Source organism: Schizosaccharomyces japonicus, assembly GCF_000149845.2.
Source record: "Schizosaccharomyces japonicus yFS275 unplaced genomic scaffold supercont5.2, whole genome shotgun sequence".
In the NCBI taxonomy this organism is placed as follows: domain Eukaryota; kingdom Fungi; phylum Ascomycota; class Schizosaccharomycetes; order Schizosaccharomycetales; family Schizosaccharomycetaceae; genus Schizosaccharomyces; species Schizosaccharomyces japonicus.
The window spans coordinates 2,468,200-2,484,623 of NW_011627861.1; the positions used below are offsets into that span (position 1 = coordinate 2,468,200).

General features: G+C 44.8%; 8 protein-coding genes across 8 annotated transcripts; 2 read left to right on the plus strand and 6 right to left on the minus strand.

The window, feature by feature from the left end:
* The first annotated feature begins 140 nt into the window (after positions 1 to 140).
* SJAG_04400 (ran GAP Rna1) lies at positions 141 to 1,624 on the plus strand. Its single transcript, XM_002175473.2, has one exon. The coding sequence runs from the start codon at positions 251 to 253 to the stop codon at positions 1,385 to 1,387; it is 1,137 nt and encodes a 378-aa protein (XP_002175509.1). The 5' UTR covers positions 141 to 250; the 3' UTR covers positions 1,388 to 1,624.
* Positions 1,507 to 3,004, plus strand: SJAG_05331 (RNA polymerase I upstream activation factor complex subunit Rrn10). The gene is made up of 2 exons (XM_002175472.2): positions 1,507 to 1,818; positions 1,899 to 3,004. The coding sequence occupies exons 1-2, from the start codon at positions 1,699 to 1,701 to the stop codon at positions 2,109 to 2,111; spliced, it is 333 nt and encodes a 110-aa protein (XP_002175508.1). The 5' UTR covers positions 1,507 to 1,698; the 3' UTR covers positions 2,112 to 3,004.
* On the minus strand, positions 2,140 to 3,093 carry SJAG_04399 (thioredoxin reductase; the record flags this gene model as incomplete). The annotated part of the gene is made up of 1 exon (XM_002175471.1): positions 2,140 to 3,093. One exon carries the CDS (start codon positions 3,091 to 3,093, stop codon positions 2,140 to 2,142), a length of 954 nt encoding a protein of 317 aa, XP_002175507.1.
* Positions 3,094 to 3,502: 409 nt separating this feature from the next.
* SJAG_04398 (kexin) lies at positions 3,503 to 5,686 on the minus strand (the record flags this gene model as incomplete). Its single annotated transcript, XM_002175470.1, has 2 exons — positions 3,503 to 4,412; positions 4,452 to 5,686. 2 exons carry the CDS (start codon positions 5,684 to 5,686, stop codon positions 3,503 to 3,505), a joined length of 2,145 nt encoding a protein of 714 aa, XP_002175506.1.
* Positions 5,687 to 5,851: 165 nt separating this feature from the next.
* SJAG_04397 (type I ferredoxin Etp1/cytochrome oxidase cofactor Cox15) lies at positions 5,852 to 8,288 on the minus strand. The gene has a single exon (XM_002175469.2). The coding sequence runs from the start codon at positions 8,162 to 8,164 to the stop codon at positions 6,209 to 6,211; it is 1,956 nt and encodes a 651-aa protein (XP_002175505.1). The 5' UTR covers positions 8,165 to 8,288; the 3' UTR covers positions 5,852 to 6,208.
* Positions 8,222 to 11,912, minus strand: SJAG_04396 (histone lysine methyltransferase Set3). The gene has a single exon (XM_002175468.2). The coding sequence runs from the start codon at positions 11,641 to 11,643 to the stop codon at positions 8,947 to 8,949; it is 2,697 nt and encodes an 898-aa protein (XP_002175504.2). The 5' UTR covers positions 11,644 to 11,912; the 3' UTR covers positions 8,222 to 8,946.
* A 249-nt stretch (positions 11,913 to 12,161) lies between these two features.
* On the minus strand, positions 12,162 to 13,097 carry SJAG_04395 (ribosome biogenesis protein RLP24). Its single transcript, XM_002175467.2, has 3 exons — positions 13,007 to 13,097; positions 12,812 to 12,950; positions 12,162 to 12,717 (listed from the first exon to the last, which is right to left on the minus strand). Exons 1-3 carry the CDS (start codon positions 13,009 to 13,011, stop codon positions 12,280 to 12,282), a joined length of 582 nt encoding a protein of 193 aa, XP_002175503.1. The 5' UTR covers positions 13,012 to 13,097; the 3' UTR covers positions 12,162 to 12,279.
* A 99-nt stretch (positions 13,098 to 13,196) lies between these two features.
* SJAG_04394 (AGC/AKT protein kinase Sck2) lies at positions 13,197 to 16,348 on the minus strand. Its single transcript, XM_002175466.2, has one exon. The coding sequence runs from the start codon at positions 16,065 to 16,067 to the stop codon at positions 14,085 to 14,087; it is 1,983 nt and encodes a 660-aa protein (XP_002175502.1). The 5' UTR covers positions 16,068 to 16,348; the 3' UTR covers positions 13,197 to 14,084.
* Positions 16,349 to 16,424: the final 76 nt, after the last annotated feature.

Consider the following 16,424-nt stretch of genomic DNA (forward strand, 5'->3'; position numbering starts at 1 on the left):
TTTTTGTAGCTAGAGTTCCTTAACGACAAAATACTTTGGATCCGCTTGAACAAGACTGAGCGAGCAATTACAGTTTTCCTTTTTCATTAATAATACTCAATTTCGTAAATATAACATTTGATATTGTGGTTGAATAATTTTTTTGTATTTTTTATTTAATATACCTTACCGGTGCAAGGTTGCCCATTCAGGCGGTAGTGCTTCTCCACCATAAACAAAATCTCACCAAAAACACATCGTTATATTTGCCATGGTGCTTTTCTCTATTCAAGGAAAAACTCTTAAGTTCGACGATATCACTCCCGAGCAACAGAAGGAGATTTTCGGAGACTTGAAGGACAATGATGCAGTGACGGAAGTTGCCTTTTCTGGAAACACGATTGGTCCTGAGGCTGCCAAATGGTTGGGAGGTGTCTTGGCTGAAAAAAAGAACCTGGAAGTCGCAGAGCTGAGTGATATTTTTGTGGGTCGCATGAAGGATGAGATCCCAATTGCTCTGAAGTACCTGCTGGATGGTCTTTTGCAATGCCCGAACTTGCACACGGTAAAGTTGAGTGACAATGCTTTTGGTCCCACTGCTCAGGAACCGCTTATCGACTTTTTGTCTCGTCACACTCCTTTGCAACATTTGTACTTGCACAACAACGGTTTGGGACCACAAACCGGTGCAAAGATCGCTGGTGCTCTGAAGAATCTTGCTGCCAACAAGAAGAAAGCCAACGCTAAACCTCTTCGCACGATTATTTGCGGTCGAAACCGTTTGGAGAACGGTAGTATGGAAGCTTGGGCTGAAGCCTTCCAAAGCAATCCCCATCTTGAGGTCGTCCGCATGGTGCAAAACGGTATCCGTCCCGAAGGTATTGAGCACTTGTTGATCCATGGACTTTCTCACTGCACCAAACTTCGCATTCTTGACTTACAAGACAACACATTTACGCATCGTGGTACAAGCGCCCTTGCTGTCGCCCTTGCAAAGTGGCCCGGCTTGCAAGAACTTGGAATGAACGATTGCTTGTTGTCTGCCCCCGGAGGTATTGCTTTGATGGAGTCTTTTGCTAAGAACTCCCATAAGGAGCTCGAGATTTTGCGTCTGCAATACAACGAAATCGAGCTTCCTGCCGTTCAACAGTTGTCCGAACTTATTGAGGAACGTTTCCCTAAGCTTAAGCTTCTTGAATTGAACGGTAACCGTTTTTCCGAGGACGACGATGTTGTCGACGAAATCCGCGCCTTGTTCAGTAACCGTGGATTTGGTGAATTGGACGAACTCGACGACATGGAAGAACTTACCGATGAAGAGGAAGAGGGTGAGAGTGAGGAGGAGAGTGAGAAAGAGGAAGACGAGGATGATGAACTCGCTAAAGCTATGGCTAAGGCATCTATTTGAAGTAGCTTTTGCTGTCAGCAAAACTATATCATTGTTTGTAGGTTTTGTCAAGCAATCGGTGGGTTCGTATTGCATACCAAACCAGTCTGGAAAGACTGTATTCACCATACACTACTAGCATTCTTGTTTGCGCTCTTCATCGTTTGCACATAGAACAAAAAATAACCGTAGACTAAAAAAAGTTATATCAACAATTCAGCGACATTGGGATTCTTTATTTACAGTTTTCAAGTAATCGTAAACTTTCGCTTTTTTTTCTATTTTATCTACTACGCAATTCATTCATTCTCTAAGAGCCCGTTACCACTTCCATGAAAAAAGAGAATTCTATTTACCATGTTTTAAACGCTCCAACGAGTAAAAATGGTGTATTCGCACGCAGGATTGACACCGAAGTGTGTACACTGCCCGATGACATTCTTCCCGATTCCGTATGTGTTAATACAGAAAAATAAAAAATATAAAAAATTTCGTCCACGGAAAAAAAGCTAACAAACACTTTTATATGTAGGATTTAGTTCAGAGTATTCAAGATTTTGCCGCGGAGTATGCAAAAGCCACAGACAAGCCTGAATTGTTTCAAAGCATGGATGAAACCGCTTTACTAGCTCTTGGAATATATTTTACAGAATGGGCCAGAGAATATGTTGGCGACTGCCTAGACATGTTTGAAGAGCCGAAGACGGATGAGGACATGGATTTGGAGGACGAGGGCGAGGAGTAGTCTTGTTCATTCTCAAGTAAAGAGATATCTACTTCGTTCGCAACTGCAAGTTTGACAAATAATCGGTAGCGAGAAGAGCTGCTTGGCAACCACTAGCTGCACTTGTAATGGCTTGTTTAAAGACAGGGTCTTGTACGTCTCCAGCAGCAAAGAATCCAGGAATGTTTGTTTTCGGGGTTCCATTCAATGTTCGAACATAACCGTGTTCGTCCAAATCGACCTGACCACGAACCAAATCAGTTGCTGGGTTGTGACCAATGGCATAGAACAAACCTTTCATATCCCAAACTTGTTCTTCTTGTGTGTCTACACGTTTTGTTACAATGTGTGTAAGGGGACCGGCATGTTTGCCTCGTGCCTCAATAACCTTCATGTTGTAGTGAACTTTTATACGAGGGTTTTGGAGCATTCGTCTTGCCATTACGACTGAAGCAGAAAGTCGATCACGACGAACGAAAACATTCACGGCTGAAGCATGCTGAGCAAGAACTAAGGACTCCTCGACAGCAGAATCGCCGCCCCCGACCACGGCAACGGGTTGATTGCGAAAAATTGGCAGTGCACCGTCACATACAGCGCAGGTCGAGATGCCTTTCTGCCAAAAATCCGATTCGCCCTTTATACCAAGCATTCGAGGACGGGCACCGGTGGCATAAACGATTGAACTGCACGTGCCATACTCAGGTGAGCTTTCTGACCAGTATCGAAAAGGCCGTTTATTTAGGTCTAGCTTGACAATCGTTTCCGTAATAATATTGGTACCCGCATTGATTGCTTGTTGTCGCATTTTTTCCATTAACAAGGGACCCATGATCCCTTTCTCAAATCCAGGATAATTCTCTACCAGGGTAGTCGTCGTAAGCTGACCACCAGGCGCATAGCCATTTGCCATAAAACCTTCAAATAATACGGGCTTTAAAGCAGCTCGAGCCAAGTAGATTCCAGCAGTGTAGGCAGCCGGACCACCTCCTATAATCAACATTGCAAAGTGTAAAACTCTTCGTCTCAAACGATGTTGACTTGGTGTATTGAAGTTGCGGTATCAATATGTAAGCATTAAAAAAAAAATCAAAACAAAATAGCGTTAAGTCCAAAGCAATACAAGTTCGGCAATATGGAAAAAGGCAAAACAAAAGGCATCAACTCTTTTATTTTGCCAAAAACAGAAAAATGCAAAAATAATTGGATCAAATAACGAGAACGTGCCTCTCAACAAAAAGAACGAACGTTGAGGCTAACCATAGCTCTATAAACGAATGTAAGCCACCAGCAAATGGGATACGCGAAAACGCATGATCTTCAGTAAACAACGACATCAACTAGTGAATGAAGAGCAGCTTCAAGCTCTCAAAAGGCAGATATTAATTCTCATCAAAAATAAAATGTCAAATTTACACCTCCGATTCTCGTAACAAGTTCGTAGACTCTTCGGTAACGGGGGGAGGTGATTTACGTTTGCGGAAGAGTACATATAGAATAACGGACAGACCAAGGCAAAGGAAAACAGATGCAAGGACAATGAGTACCACGGGTCGGTGAAGAGAAGACGCCAGCGCCCCCAAGAATGATGCAAAAGCAGTTGTGTTATCTTTGCCGGATTCTTCTGATGGAATGGTAGAGGTCGTGTTTGTGCCATTAGTGGTCGCATTCGGTAGGGTCGTGGAGGATGCGGTTGGGCTAGAGGAGATACTGCTTGTTGTAGAATTGGCAGAAACTGCTCCTGCGTCGTAAGTGTATGAAGAAACGATAGAGCCCAAAGAGCCGTTCTGAGGAGGGGATATGGGATCAAAATTTAGCGTTCTGGTTTGGGAAGCATTAGACGCTTGTCCCCACAAGCCAAGTTGCCAATTGTTTACTTGGCCGTGATGCTCGCCAAAACTCAAATCACGGACAATAAGGGTCCAAACACCTTCTGGTTTTTCACCCCAGTGTTGAACAGTCATGAAGGTCCAGTCTTGAATTCCTTGAGCGTTTTCATCAAACGGTCTTTCCGTAGCCAGAACTGATTCCACATCAGAAGGGCTGCGCAGAACGACTTGTAACTTTCCGCGGCGGCTAAAAGGAATAGTCGTCCGAACGGTAACGTGTTCTAAATCCTGAATGTTGCTCTGATGAACCATTGCCCTGGTCATGTTGAACTTCAAATGAACCTCATGGGGAGTGTCGGTTTCATTGGCAGACAAAGAAGCATTGACATTCATAAGAGGAGTAATGTACCAAGTCTGTGGCTTTACCAGCTCCCAGTGTTTGGCCGTTTCTATAAAGCGACCGGCGTCAAGTTTACCAAATCCAAATTTATGACTAAATAAAAGATTAGCCGAAGTTTTCGTCCATCCATACGATTCGTCGTCGGTGTGGAAGGGAAGAGCCGAGTATACTGTGATGTGCTGTATATCGCGCCAAGTAAGTTCAGGCCGAGCGGACAATGCCAATGCGTAAACGGCGGAGCCCAAAGGTGCAGCTGCAGAAGTACCTCCATGTCGATGTGTACACGTTTCATCGACATTTGTCGTCACAATGTGTCTATTGTGTCCGCTACTGTAAGCTGACACGAGTTGGGCAGCGCAGTACTCGCCATAAGCCGGCCAACTATCCTCAGTATCAACAGCACCAACAGTAACACTAAAAATACTGTTGGTATATCCATCGAAATTACAATTATCGTCGTAATAGCCTCCATTGCCCGATGCAAACACGAAAACCGAGCCCAATCCGTTACGGCCATTAACGACGCCATTAAGCAGGGCTTTCCGTGTAGCAGGTTCGGGGGCTTCCATGGCACGTCCATCATCGGCTGGACCCCAGGAACAGGAATAAATGTCGTTCGTGTCAAAGCCATAGTTTAGTGCTTCAGACTCCATCAAGTCCGTTACGGGACCGGAAAGCATACGTAGTCCAGCAACCTTTGCTTTCGGAGCAATGCCAACACCGCAAACATCATTCCAAGCAGCAGCTACTTCACCAGCACAACGAGTACCATGAGTATCGTCTGCCAGCTTAGGCAGAGGCTCTGGAACGTCATCGTTAAAATCCCAAGAACCAACAGCTGAGAACGCATCCTGGAGATCTGCATGTCTAAAGTCAAGACCATCATCAACGAAAGCAACGGTGACATTTTCGCCAAGATAACCTTCTTCCCAAACGCCAGTTACATTTAAATCATGACCAATGGCATTGGTGTTTATGATGTGCCATTGTTGGCTCAACAGCGGATCATTTATATCGAATTTTTCTCTAACCTCAAGAACCAATGGATCTTCCAGCGCGAATGAATCGCGTTTATAGCGTCGTTTCCAATGTTGCTTTTGCACGTCAATAACTCCCGAAGGTAAATCGCGACGTTGGAGAGTTCTCTTTTTCAATTGAGTACGAGGTACCGAGTACACAAAATAATTAGGAAGATTCCGCATCCTACGAACAAACTTTCCGCCTAAAAATTCAGCCAAAGCCTCCGGAGACGTCCCCTCGGTTACGGACGCCACAAATAAATCTTCAGGAACATTATCCAAGGGTTGTGCCGAACCAATGCCAGCCAAGAGTAGCAGCACGGCCGCTAAACTCTGTAGTAAGCGCATGGTTAAGGTTAAGTAATCCTGTTCAAACACGTCAGCCTTTGTTGAGCCTTGTTCCCATATTTGGTGGTGAAGAAGATGGACAAGATCACGTGAACCTTAAATAAACCTAAAAATGCTTATAAACTCTATTTACAAACGAAAGGAAACGAGTCAAATAGCAATGAATGAACAGGAAAGAAAAACGATATCATATTCTTTTTCATCTACATGACTCTCACACACATCAAGAAAGAAATTAGTACATAAGTGCTGCAACAGAAACAGCTTTCAAAAGCAGAGAGACTCAAATGTCGTGCCAGAACACAGGGTGCGAACACAAAGACACAGATAGTATCTTAAGGAAGAATTGGCAGCAGACATGACATAAACATAACTGGGTTTATAGAATGCAAGAATACAATTATGTCGAGAATAACTGTCAACCCCATCACGCACACATTGGGCTTTTAGTCAAGACCTTTCTTTTTAGTACACAGGAGGAACTTAGAATAAATCGCCTTATGCATTGTATAGAGAGAATCATTAACGACCCAAACGAATGTTACGTGTTTGTGCTGGAAGTCGAACACGTATACCATCGAGATCCTTGTTTAGGATCACTTGGCATCCCAAACGAGAAGTTTCTTCCAAACCAAAAGCAAGGTCAAGCATATCCTCTTCATCCTCCTCTGGTGGCTCAAGTTTATCATAAAATTCAGGATCAACAATAACATGACATGTGGAACAAGCCACAGAACCCTCACAAGCACCTTCCAAATCGATATCGTTAGAATGGGCGACTTCTAAAATACTTTGACCTTCGTGAGCTGCCACCGTGATTTCTTTATTTTCCGGGGTAACAAAAGTAATGTGAACAACGTCACCCTTGGCAGACGAACCGTGGTGAGAATAACGCGGAGCCAGTGTGAAGAAGCTGCGACGCCCTTGAGTCTGGAAAGCATTCACGCGGATAGGTCCGCTGCTCGCTGCGTCACCGGAAGGACTATTTACTGGAGCTTGCTGCGGCAATAAACGACGAACATCAGTCCACGCGAATCGAGGCAAGAGTTTTTGAAGCAGAGCGAGTGAGGCAGTGAGGACTACCAAACTTCCGCCCTGGTGCGTAGCACCCAACCAAACGGGTACTACGTACCACAGAGTACCGATTCCCAAACACGCTTGCGCGGTAACTGCGCCAGCTACGTATTTCGTTGAACGGAAGATGTCAGCGGGTACACGAGCAAGACGTTTGCGAGTGAAGAAGTACACGTAACATCCGAGAGCCAACGTTGTGAGGCCGAGGATTCGATGCTCTAGTTGAACCAAGACGGGGTTATCGAGCATATTACGCCATACTAAATCACTCTTATCCTCTCGACGAGAAAATTCTGACTGGAAAAGTTCACTCTTTGGCGGAATCCAGCGCTCACCCATCTTAGGGAAATTGCAGTAGAGCATTCCGGCATCCAAACCGGCGACGAATGCACCAGAAATGAGTGTACCCAATACGCAACCAGTAAGTCCAGTGGTCAGATAACGCAGGCCACGCAATTTGTTTATAGAAGCAACGGTGTTTTCCATGTTGTGAACGCCAATTGCTTTAGCCGTCTGAAGCATCTTGTGACGCAGGAGGATGCCAGTACCTGACCAGATCAAACCAATGTATAAAGCGACAGCAGCAGAGAGATGTATGGCTAAACGATAATGGCTAACGCGGGGATGAGCTCCTTCTTCAAAAAGCCTCTTGCTCAGACCGCTTTTCACCATCCACCATCCAATAACACCCTGTAAGGCAACGAGACCAGACATGGACACCAAACGCCATCGAAGCCAACGGCTCGTATTTCTCTTCGTAAGCATGTAAGCAGAGGGTACGACAATTAACAAACCGATTGCACGCCCCAGAAAACGATGCAACCATTCCCAGAAGAAAATATGCTTGAACTCATCTAAAGAAATGTTGGCTTTCAGCTGTACGTACTCGGGCGTTTTTTTGTAGGCTTCAAATTCTTCCATCCATTGTTCATGATTTAATGGAGGAATGGCACCTGTAACTGGTTTCCATTCAGTAATACTAAGACCAGATTCAGTTAAGCGAGTGATACCGCCGACAACAACGATACCAAAAACTAAAACCGAAGAGCCAAGGAGCCAGTATGCTATTCTTTTGCTAGCAAGTTGTTCAGACGCCTCACTAGTAGAGTTGTTACTGTTAGTTTGTTGTTGAGAGGACTTCTGTTGGCTGTAAGACCGTTTGTACGATTGAGGAAAAAGCGTATTCTTCAGAATTCTAGGAGAAAAGGAAAGAAGGGACTGTTTTGTTGTTGTCTGCGACAAAGGAGAAAGATGGGTAAAAGTGCAACGCCGAGAGAATGCAGATACATTCGTAATAGAAGAAGATCGTAAACTTCCGAAAATACTCTTATGTGCCGAAGAAATGCACAATTTACCAATTGCTGCTGAACGCAGCCGCAGGTGCGGAAGAGCAACTCCAAACATAGCTACGAGCAAATACGCGCTGAAAAAAGATCGTTCCGACGTTAGCCAGCTCGTTTAGGAGGACGGTGTTGATTCCTTGGTGATGGATAGTTACTTCAACACTTGAAGCACTCCACACATTCTCGGCTTCGTATACCACCACCGTAATGCAGAGCAACGTCGTAGCGTCCCTAATAAGAAAAAAAAAACACGTTAAAGATAGCAGACGGAAAACGGAGTAAAAAAAGCTGCTACGCTGGATACGCAAACGTGAACAACGTAGACATAAATCCCATAGATAGCCCAACAATATAAGAAAACGATCTTTCACTAACACTCCGAGATAAGCGATTGAGCTAGTCCAAAAGCAATAAACAAACACAACGAACAGACATGGTGAAAAATCGGCCATAAAGGAATTGAGAGACAAATCCGAAAGATTTAAAGACTCAGTCACGGGCTTTAGACGAAGGATAACACTATTTCAAGACTAAGAAAATCTTATCCAGATTCGTCCTCCGTTTCATAAAACGTAAAGTCATAGAGCAAAAGTAAAAATAGCGTAATATGTAAAAAATGTATAAGAATAAAAGACAAATGAAAGAACCCGGAGAACACGGAACACCATAGACCCATAAGTGAATAACATAACGAATGACAAGACATGACATGACCATGTAATGGCACGCAACGAAGAAAAAAGAAGACTAGAACAACATCAGAAGCGGACTTACAAAGGATACAGCAACCGAATAAATCCCAAAATAAACAGGCACCAGATGTCCGCTTACCCTTAGTTCATCTCACACTTTAGAAGTAGCACAAACATTCGAAGAATTGGAGGACCAGTGACTGTCCGAGACTTCCTCTGTATCACTCATTCTCGGAGGGGCATTAGATTGTGTGGATGGGGGCAAGGGTGCATTGACCTTGCATGCAGTAGCTGTTTCAGCAGGAAAAGGATCGGTCATATTAGCGATTGGAGAAAAGGACACGGGAGGGACTGTAGCGGTAGGGACAGAGATGGAGGAGGTAGGCGAAAGGGTTGGCAAGCCACTGGGTGGAGCTTCAATAGGCGAAACGTTCTTAGGTGTTACCGCTGTTTTAGCCAAGGACTGCCGCCGCCTCCGATATTCGGATAAGGTAAGCTTCTTAGGATTAGAGGATGCAGGAGTAGCAGCAGTTGCGGGAACAACATCACTGCTTGGATGAACGGGCAATTGAGGAGACAACGAGGGCTCGGCTTTAGTAGTGTCCGGAGAGAGAGCAGAAGGCAGGGTAGGCAATGGATCGACACTCAACAAGGGTGACAAAACATGGGCAGATGTAGGCGTTGAGGCAATGCTTTTTGAAGAACTTGCGTGTACAGCATGGAAATGGTGATTCATGGAAGGCGATGTAACCGTAGGATCAATTGGCTTTGGAACAGCTGAGATAGGAGAGTCCGTTATTGTAATTCGTAAGGAAGGTGTAGAGCGTGGGATGGAAGTTGTTGACGCGAGATTCGCAGATGCTGCAGGAGGAGTAGGCGGGGCATGATTGACAGGTGGTTTCATTGAATGTGTAGAAGTTGTCCGCTGGGCAATCGATGGAACACTGTTCTTATTCTTCTCCGTTCGGGAGAGCCGTTTCTTTTTGGGTGAGACACAAGCATCACCATCCCGCTCAGTGGCGAGCAAAGGCAATGGTGACAATGGGTTTGGAGACTCGGCGTCAAGAGCCTTGGGAGAAGGCTTTTTCTCGTCCAATGCATCCTCTAACGTGGGGATGCTCGTCATAGAGTGCATTGCCAAGGGAGACGACACCATACCCTCTAACTTTGTGGGTCCTTCTATTTTCAGAGGCTCCCTTGCAATATGCTCAGTATTGCCCACCAAATGCTCAGTGGGTAACAGCGTGGGTGAATTCGCCTTCATTTTCTTCACGTTGGCTGCAGGCAGAATTTCGGTAGATTCAGACGAGTCATGCGACCCGTCCGTAGCATTTTCGGCCAAAGAAGAGCTTGTAGGCAGCCGCTTACGCTCTTTAGGAGAATCAGCGCTAATGGAAACAACAAGTTTATCAACGGACTGCTCGACCGCCAATTTGTTGTTTGAGTCCATTGACATTGGTTCAACAGCAGCGGCTAACTGAGCCTCTCGTTTATTAACATATCGTTCAATCCACTTCTGTTTAAGAGACATGGTGGGTGGCAATTGTGTGAAAAATGGGAGTGTTGGCTTGAAACTTGTTGGTTTGTTACTCGAGTCTCGATACAAATATTCGGCTCGAGTAGCATTATAGGTTGAAAGACTGCCCATGGGCAACGAAAGTGTAAAAGGAACGAGAGCGGCACAATCTTGAAACAGGCTTAAGATTTTTACGAATACACAATCTCTATAATCAGTCATTGCACAATCCGACATAGTCAAAATAGTTGACGTGAGATTTTCTAGGGCTTTCCAATGATCATAACGCAAAAGAGTGTGCTCGTTGGGAGTTTCATTTAACAACTCGTGGTATGGATGATGCTCATCGAAGTTCCAGTCAACTGTCAACTCTGTTCCTGCCTTGATGTGTGATAAAGCAACGAGAAAAAAATGAACCTCGTCGTGCAAATTGTTGACACGGACAGCAGTCAAACCGACGGTAGGCTGACAACTGTTCCGAGCAAAACGAGCGTCTGAACCCCGAACCCTCGCGTCAACCACAAGACCCGTTTCAGCGTTATAGAAGACACAGCGTTTCGTGACACCAATACATTGATACTGATTTCTGGGTTCATGCTTGTATTCATCGAACGTATACACATCTCCCATGACCTCGGTAATCAAGGATTTCGGTTTTATGTCCCGTGTTGCGAACAATCCAAACTTGCTGGCGCAGAAATTTTGTGTTTCAACGGGAACGACGCTGCAGCAGTCGGAAACGCTGTTGGATGAAACTGTTTTTAGTCGACAAGTAGATAATACTTGTTTCGCCTTAGCCGACATTATGTTCCGGGCAATTGGAACATACTCCAAACGATACGGGGTAGACTCTTTGCCGGCATTTGACTCCAACAAACGTTCTGCCGAATGTGAATGGGCATGGGAGCGACGTCGGCGATTGCCAGTTAGCGTAGATGTGCGAGTGGATGTTGTGGACGTGCTTGAACTGCGAGCTGGTGATTGATGCACGAAGACAGAGTCATTGTTCGTCGCTGTTTTCGAAATGTGAGAATGCGAAAGACGAGTCGAACCATGGGCGACTCCCCGTCCCCTAGTACTGCCTGAACGTCTCCGCTGTGGCGTACTTTTCTTTTCCTCGAGCAACTTGCGAGCATGTTGGATTTCATAGGCTCGTTTTCGGTCCACAGGCCGTGGTTGGCACTCTTCACAGATGTATTCGTCAGGAATGTGATTCGGATCAATATTCATACAGACTGCATGCTGCCAAACATCACAGCGTTCGCATTGTATGGTGAATCCGTCATCGTCTTCGAATGAGCAAATGCAGCGTATTCTCCACGGATTCTCCATGAATAAGAAGGCTCATAAACGCGTTATATCCAACCAACTTGAAAACAAACGTACAAATCCAGCGAGAGATGACTTGTCTTTGATTACCGAGCAGCGTTTCGTTGGTGTTCGTGAAAACCAACGACCAAACGCCTTTACACGTAACGGAATAGTGTATATAATTTTGTGTACGCGTAAAGTATCAAGATTACCAGCTACTACGCTCTAAATTGAGTCAATTTGAGAGATCCAAGTTTTATGTGGTTGAGGACGGATACGTCTAAGGGCACCTAGGAACCCAATCCTATCTCCCCCCTACGCAAGCAAACGCGGCCACCACAGATCGACAGTGGGAGGATTTGCGGCGAAACTGATCTGCACACATGATCTACAGGGTCCATACGAAGATCACAAAACAAAGAATCAAAACAACGAAGCGAGAAACAGGAAACAAGAAACGCTTTTTGTAGCGATTTTTCTAATCCTTAGAAGGTTACTTGGCATCACTGCAACATTACAATCCATTCACATCATCACCGTCTTAGCAATTCAACTTACAGCTACCGCCACATTTGATTATACCCTACCGGAAGACAATTGCATTACTGAATGTACCAAAAATTCCCAATAAACAGCCAAGTGAGATTCGAGACACAACTAATCCAGGTCCATAGCGGAGGAACCTGAAGCAGCGTTCTTGTTTTTGCGTTTTTTCGTCGAAACCAAAACCGGTACCTTGCCGGGAGCAGCAGTAGTGGTTTGTTCCATCTCTTCGGGTTCGGCGAGAATTTGAGGAACTTCGTCCATCTTTTCTTCTTCCTCGACGGCCTCGGCGAACTGAGGAACATTTTGTTGCACGAGACGTTGAGCTTCGCGAACTTCTTGGTCGCGTTTTCCGGCCATTCTCTTTTTGAAGAAGAGACGTTCTCTCTTGGAATGCACCTCGGTTACGCGTTTCATAGCCTTCAGAGTAGTAGCAACGAGGTTTCTGTCGTAGCGAACAGGGACATTACGACGAGCAGCAGTGATGGCCAGAGATTGATCATACACCATTTCCTTGCCGTGAGCCTTACGGTAGGCCTTTGTCCAAGCGACCTTAACGAAGCAAGTTAGCAATGGAGTGTCTTTTTGACGCGAAAAAAGGGTGTGCTGATCGCAAAAGTAGCACAAAGCCTTCCCTCAGACATACCTTTCTGGGATTACGCTTCATCTTAAAGTTTTTGTGGCATTTACTGCGGCAAAACCGAAACTCTTTCGCGTCGTTTCGGACGAACATAATACCATGACCAGGGTAAACTGGCCCGGAGCAGAAATAACACGTGTGAATCCTAGAACAGAGTATTAGTACGGTGTACGAAAAATAGTATCTAATGTCTCTACGTACCGCATCCTCCCAGCAGCGTTCTACGACAGTTTTTTTGTCTTAAAGGTGTTGGCAGTTGCAGAGGTCGTCTGGCGGCCTACTCGAAGGAAGCCTTCCTTGGTGGTAAAACTCACCACCAAAAAAAACTGTGTGTTGATGTGCAGTACGGTAAATCATATACTGGGGAATACCATATTGTAGCGAGGAATAGCTGGCGAAGGATCATTGGAAACAACGTATTCAATAATTCAAGAAGAGTTAGTGTCCCGAAAGCTGTGTAGCACATACTATTTGTAGAAGAGTGTATATGATTATTATTATTCTTCAAATCCGTGATACCCGTATTTACTAGAATACAGAGCGAGACGAAAAAAACTGCATCGTCCTTCAAACGGCAAATAATTGCACTACGACGTCTCATCTGGTACACACAAAACAGAAACTAATGACAGCGCATTTCTCAATATAAACATTTTCTTACGCCTTTCTTTGTAACTTGAACATTAAAACTGCAACCGGTGCTGGAGTCCAAAGCAGCCATCCATGAAAACAGCGAGCATTAAAATGGCTGCACGGACAAAGCAAGCTAAAATATAATGCTGAAAACAATTCGGAGAGACCACTATTAAACCTGCGTTGAAGAAAACAGGATATTACGAAGAATAAATAGTTTGTTCGGAAAAGGGATAGACAAACCGTAGCTGGAGGAAAGATAAAATAACACACATGGTTCCGAACTGCAGTACAGCAGTCTAGGAAAAAAGAACATTTAACCCAACACAAATGTGCAAAAAGGAAAAGTAGAAAAAAAAACAGATGTAACAACCCCAAAATGGAAATCCAAAATAACGAAAAAGAAACATAGCAATGCAACCAGCGCTTTAGTCCGAGTGGGTATAAAGGAACAGATACTTAAAAGGTGAAGCGTAAGAAAATGTGTGCCCTGATTTTAGAGAGCGTTTGAGATGAGAAGCGCGTGCAAGCGTTTGCATTATGTGCACCAGATTATTTTGCATGCATACTGACTATGCACTGGTAGCACTTGGAGTAAGTTCTCGTATCAAATTGTGACACGTAATTAAGTATACCCTGCACCGCACTAAGGCTCATACTGGCCAAGAAACATTTCCTCGTCATCAGGCTCTTGTGCTACTTCCTCCATTGAAACGTCACCGTCAGCATGGTTAGAATGCGAAGGCGGCACGGGAGAAGCAGAATGGAGTTGTTGCATTCTCTCATCCAGAGAGCTATCGTTTACATACGTGAATCCCTTAAACCCATTTTGAATCGTAGAAGAAAGCGGTACAGAATTTGACATGTCATCTTCCGTAATTAGATTGCGACTTGTCACATTTGTGCTCGTGAACTCTGTGTCGAAGTTCGAGACATCGCTTTCATTAGAGACCTCAGGTCTGAACGGTGGCTGAACACGTTTCTGCGCAAGTGCATCCCAATCAATACCTCTAAAGAACGGATGTTGTTTTACCTCGGCAGCATCTCCCTTAGCTCCAAGTCTGAGCTCCGGATTTCGGTTCAGTAACTGCTTAATAAAGTCCCGTGCCTCTGGTGAAAGTACGCCTCGAGGAAAACGGACTTTTCCAAACACAATGTTGCGATAAAGCTGTTGTGTGTCATCCGCATAAAATGGACTCCATCCGCAAGTCATCTCGTACAGCAGGACGCCCAGAGACCAGAAATCGACCATCATCGTGTATCCCTTCTCATCAAGAATGACCTCAGGAGCAAGGTAATCAGTCGTGCCGCAGAAAGTGCGGGTAGTAGTACCGACAGAGAGATTAGCTTTTGAGAGTCCAAAGTCACACAAAGCAATGTGACCCTTAACATCCAGGAGAATGTTCTCCGGCTTTAAGTCACGGTAAACAATTCCATGCGAATGCAATTCCTGTAAAGCCAGCAGCAACTCGGCAGTATAAAATTTGGCTCTGTCTTCGGGAAAACGCACGGCCTTTTGAAGATGCCAAAACAGTTCACCACCAGCCATATAATCAGTTACAAGGTAAAGATCAGAAGGCGTCTGAAAAGAGAATTTAAGCCCGACAATGAAAGGAGAATAGCTCAACGAGGTACGGACAAGAATGTTACGCTCACCGACAGTGTGTGCAACCTCCTTTCGACGAACGATGAGCTTCTTCGACAAAACCTTCATGGCGTAAATGCGTTTCGTGTCCTTCTTACAAACAAGATAGACTTGACCAAACGTGCCTTTTCCCAGCAGTTTGAGCACTTGGAAATCATCAGGACTGTACGAGTGCTTCAAGTTTTGTTGACAATAGAAGTACACTTTGGCAGTGAGTCCGTGAAGCCGCTTGTACGGTTCTGTCATCTGTAATTCGAGAACGCGTGTAGCAGCACTCCCAGCTGCAAATGGAGGAATAAACTGGCATTGAGCGACACGACAATTGTTGTTTGCTTTATCATAAATAATTAGCTTCATCTCCTTGTCGGCAGCGACGTCAAAGACTGCATGAAAATCCATCGGAGACGCAGGTGATCCAGCACCAGATTTTGAGGCAACAGTTCGAACACCCAACGCTGAAGATGAACGACTGTTTGAACGAGATTCACGGGTGGGAATGCTGATGGCCGCATTCGTCCGAATGTGACTAACACACATACTAGGAGTTGGAAACGAAGCAGAGTCATAATCAAACACCCCATAAAAGTCTGAATTTTGGTTGAGAAGTTCAACCTCCAAAGAAGGTGTATCTTTACCAGCTTGAAGCGATTCCAAACGAACCTTCAACGTCCCAATTACTTTTTGTTCCGCCTTCGGATAGTACTCAGAGTTCGTACGTTGTGGTTGCAAACCTCCGATCCCGCGCTGAAGCTGACTCTCTTGTTGAGAAGCTTGTGCTGTAGAATCGTCGGGCTGATCTGTGTCTGCCGAATCTTCCTGGTTTCTTGGGCAAGAAGTATTTGAACTTTCACTAACAGCTCCAGAACCGGCTGTAGAGCTTTTCTTTGAGCTCTTGTCGTTCTTCTCATCTCCAGAAACTGACAGTTTCTTGTTCGAGCTCCGGCCTCTTGAAAACCCAAACAAGTTTTTCGCAAATTCAACCATCTTCTTGCATAGACACACAACTACAGCAGGTGGACTAATGAGACGTCTCAACCTTCGAAGAAGGGCAGCAATAGTCGCTCGATAATACGAACTAGCAGCAGCTTGGTAGGTAATAGTTTCTTAAAGCCCAGAAATGGGGTTTTGTTGTATTAATTAAGTTAAAACCAATTCTTACAACCTTTTGAGTTGTATCAAAGTTGAAATTGAGAATACAGAGGCAGTAAAGAAAACGACTGTAAGGTTAGCTGCACTGCTGAGGACAAATGTAGTCGTGGTTCTCAGCTTTAGAATCCACCATGTGGTCAAATTTGCTTGACAAATCATAATAGCTAAGATAAACTTTGAGTTTTAGACGAG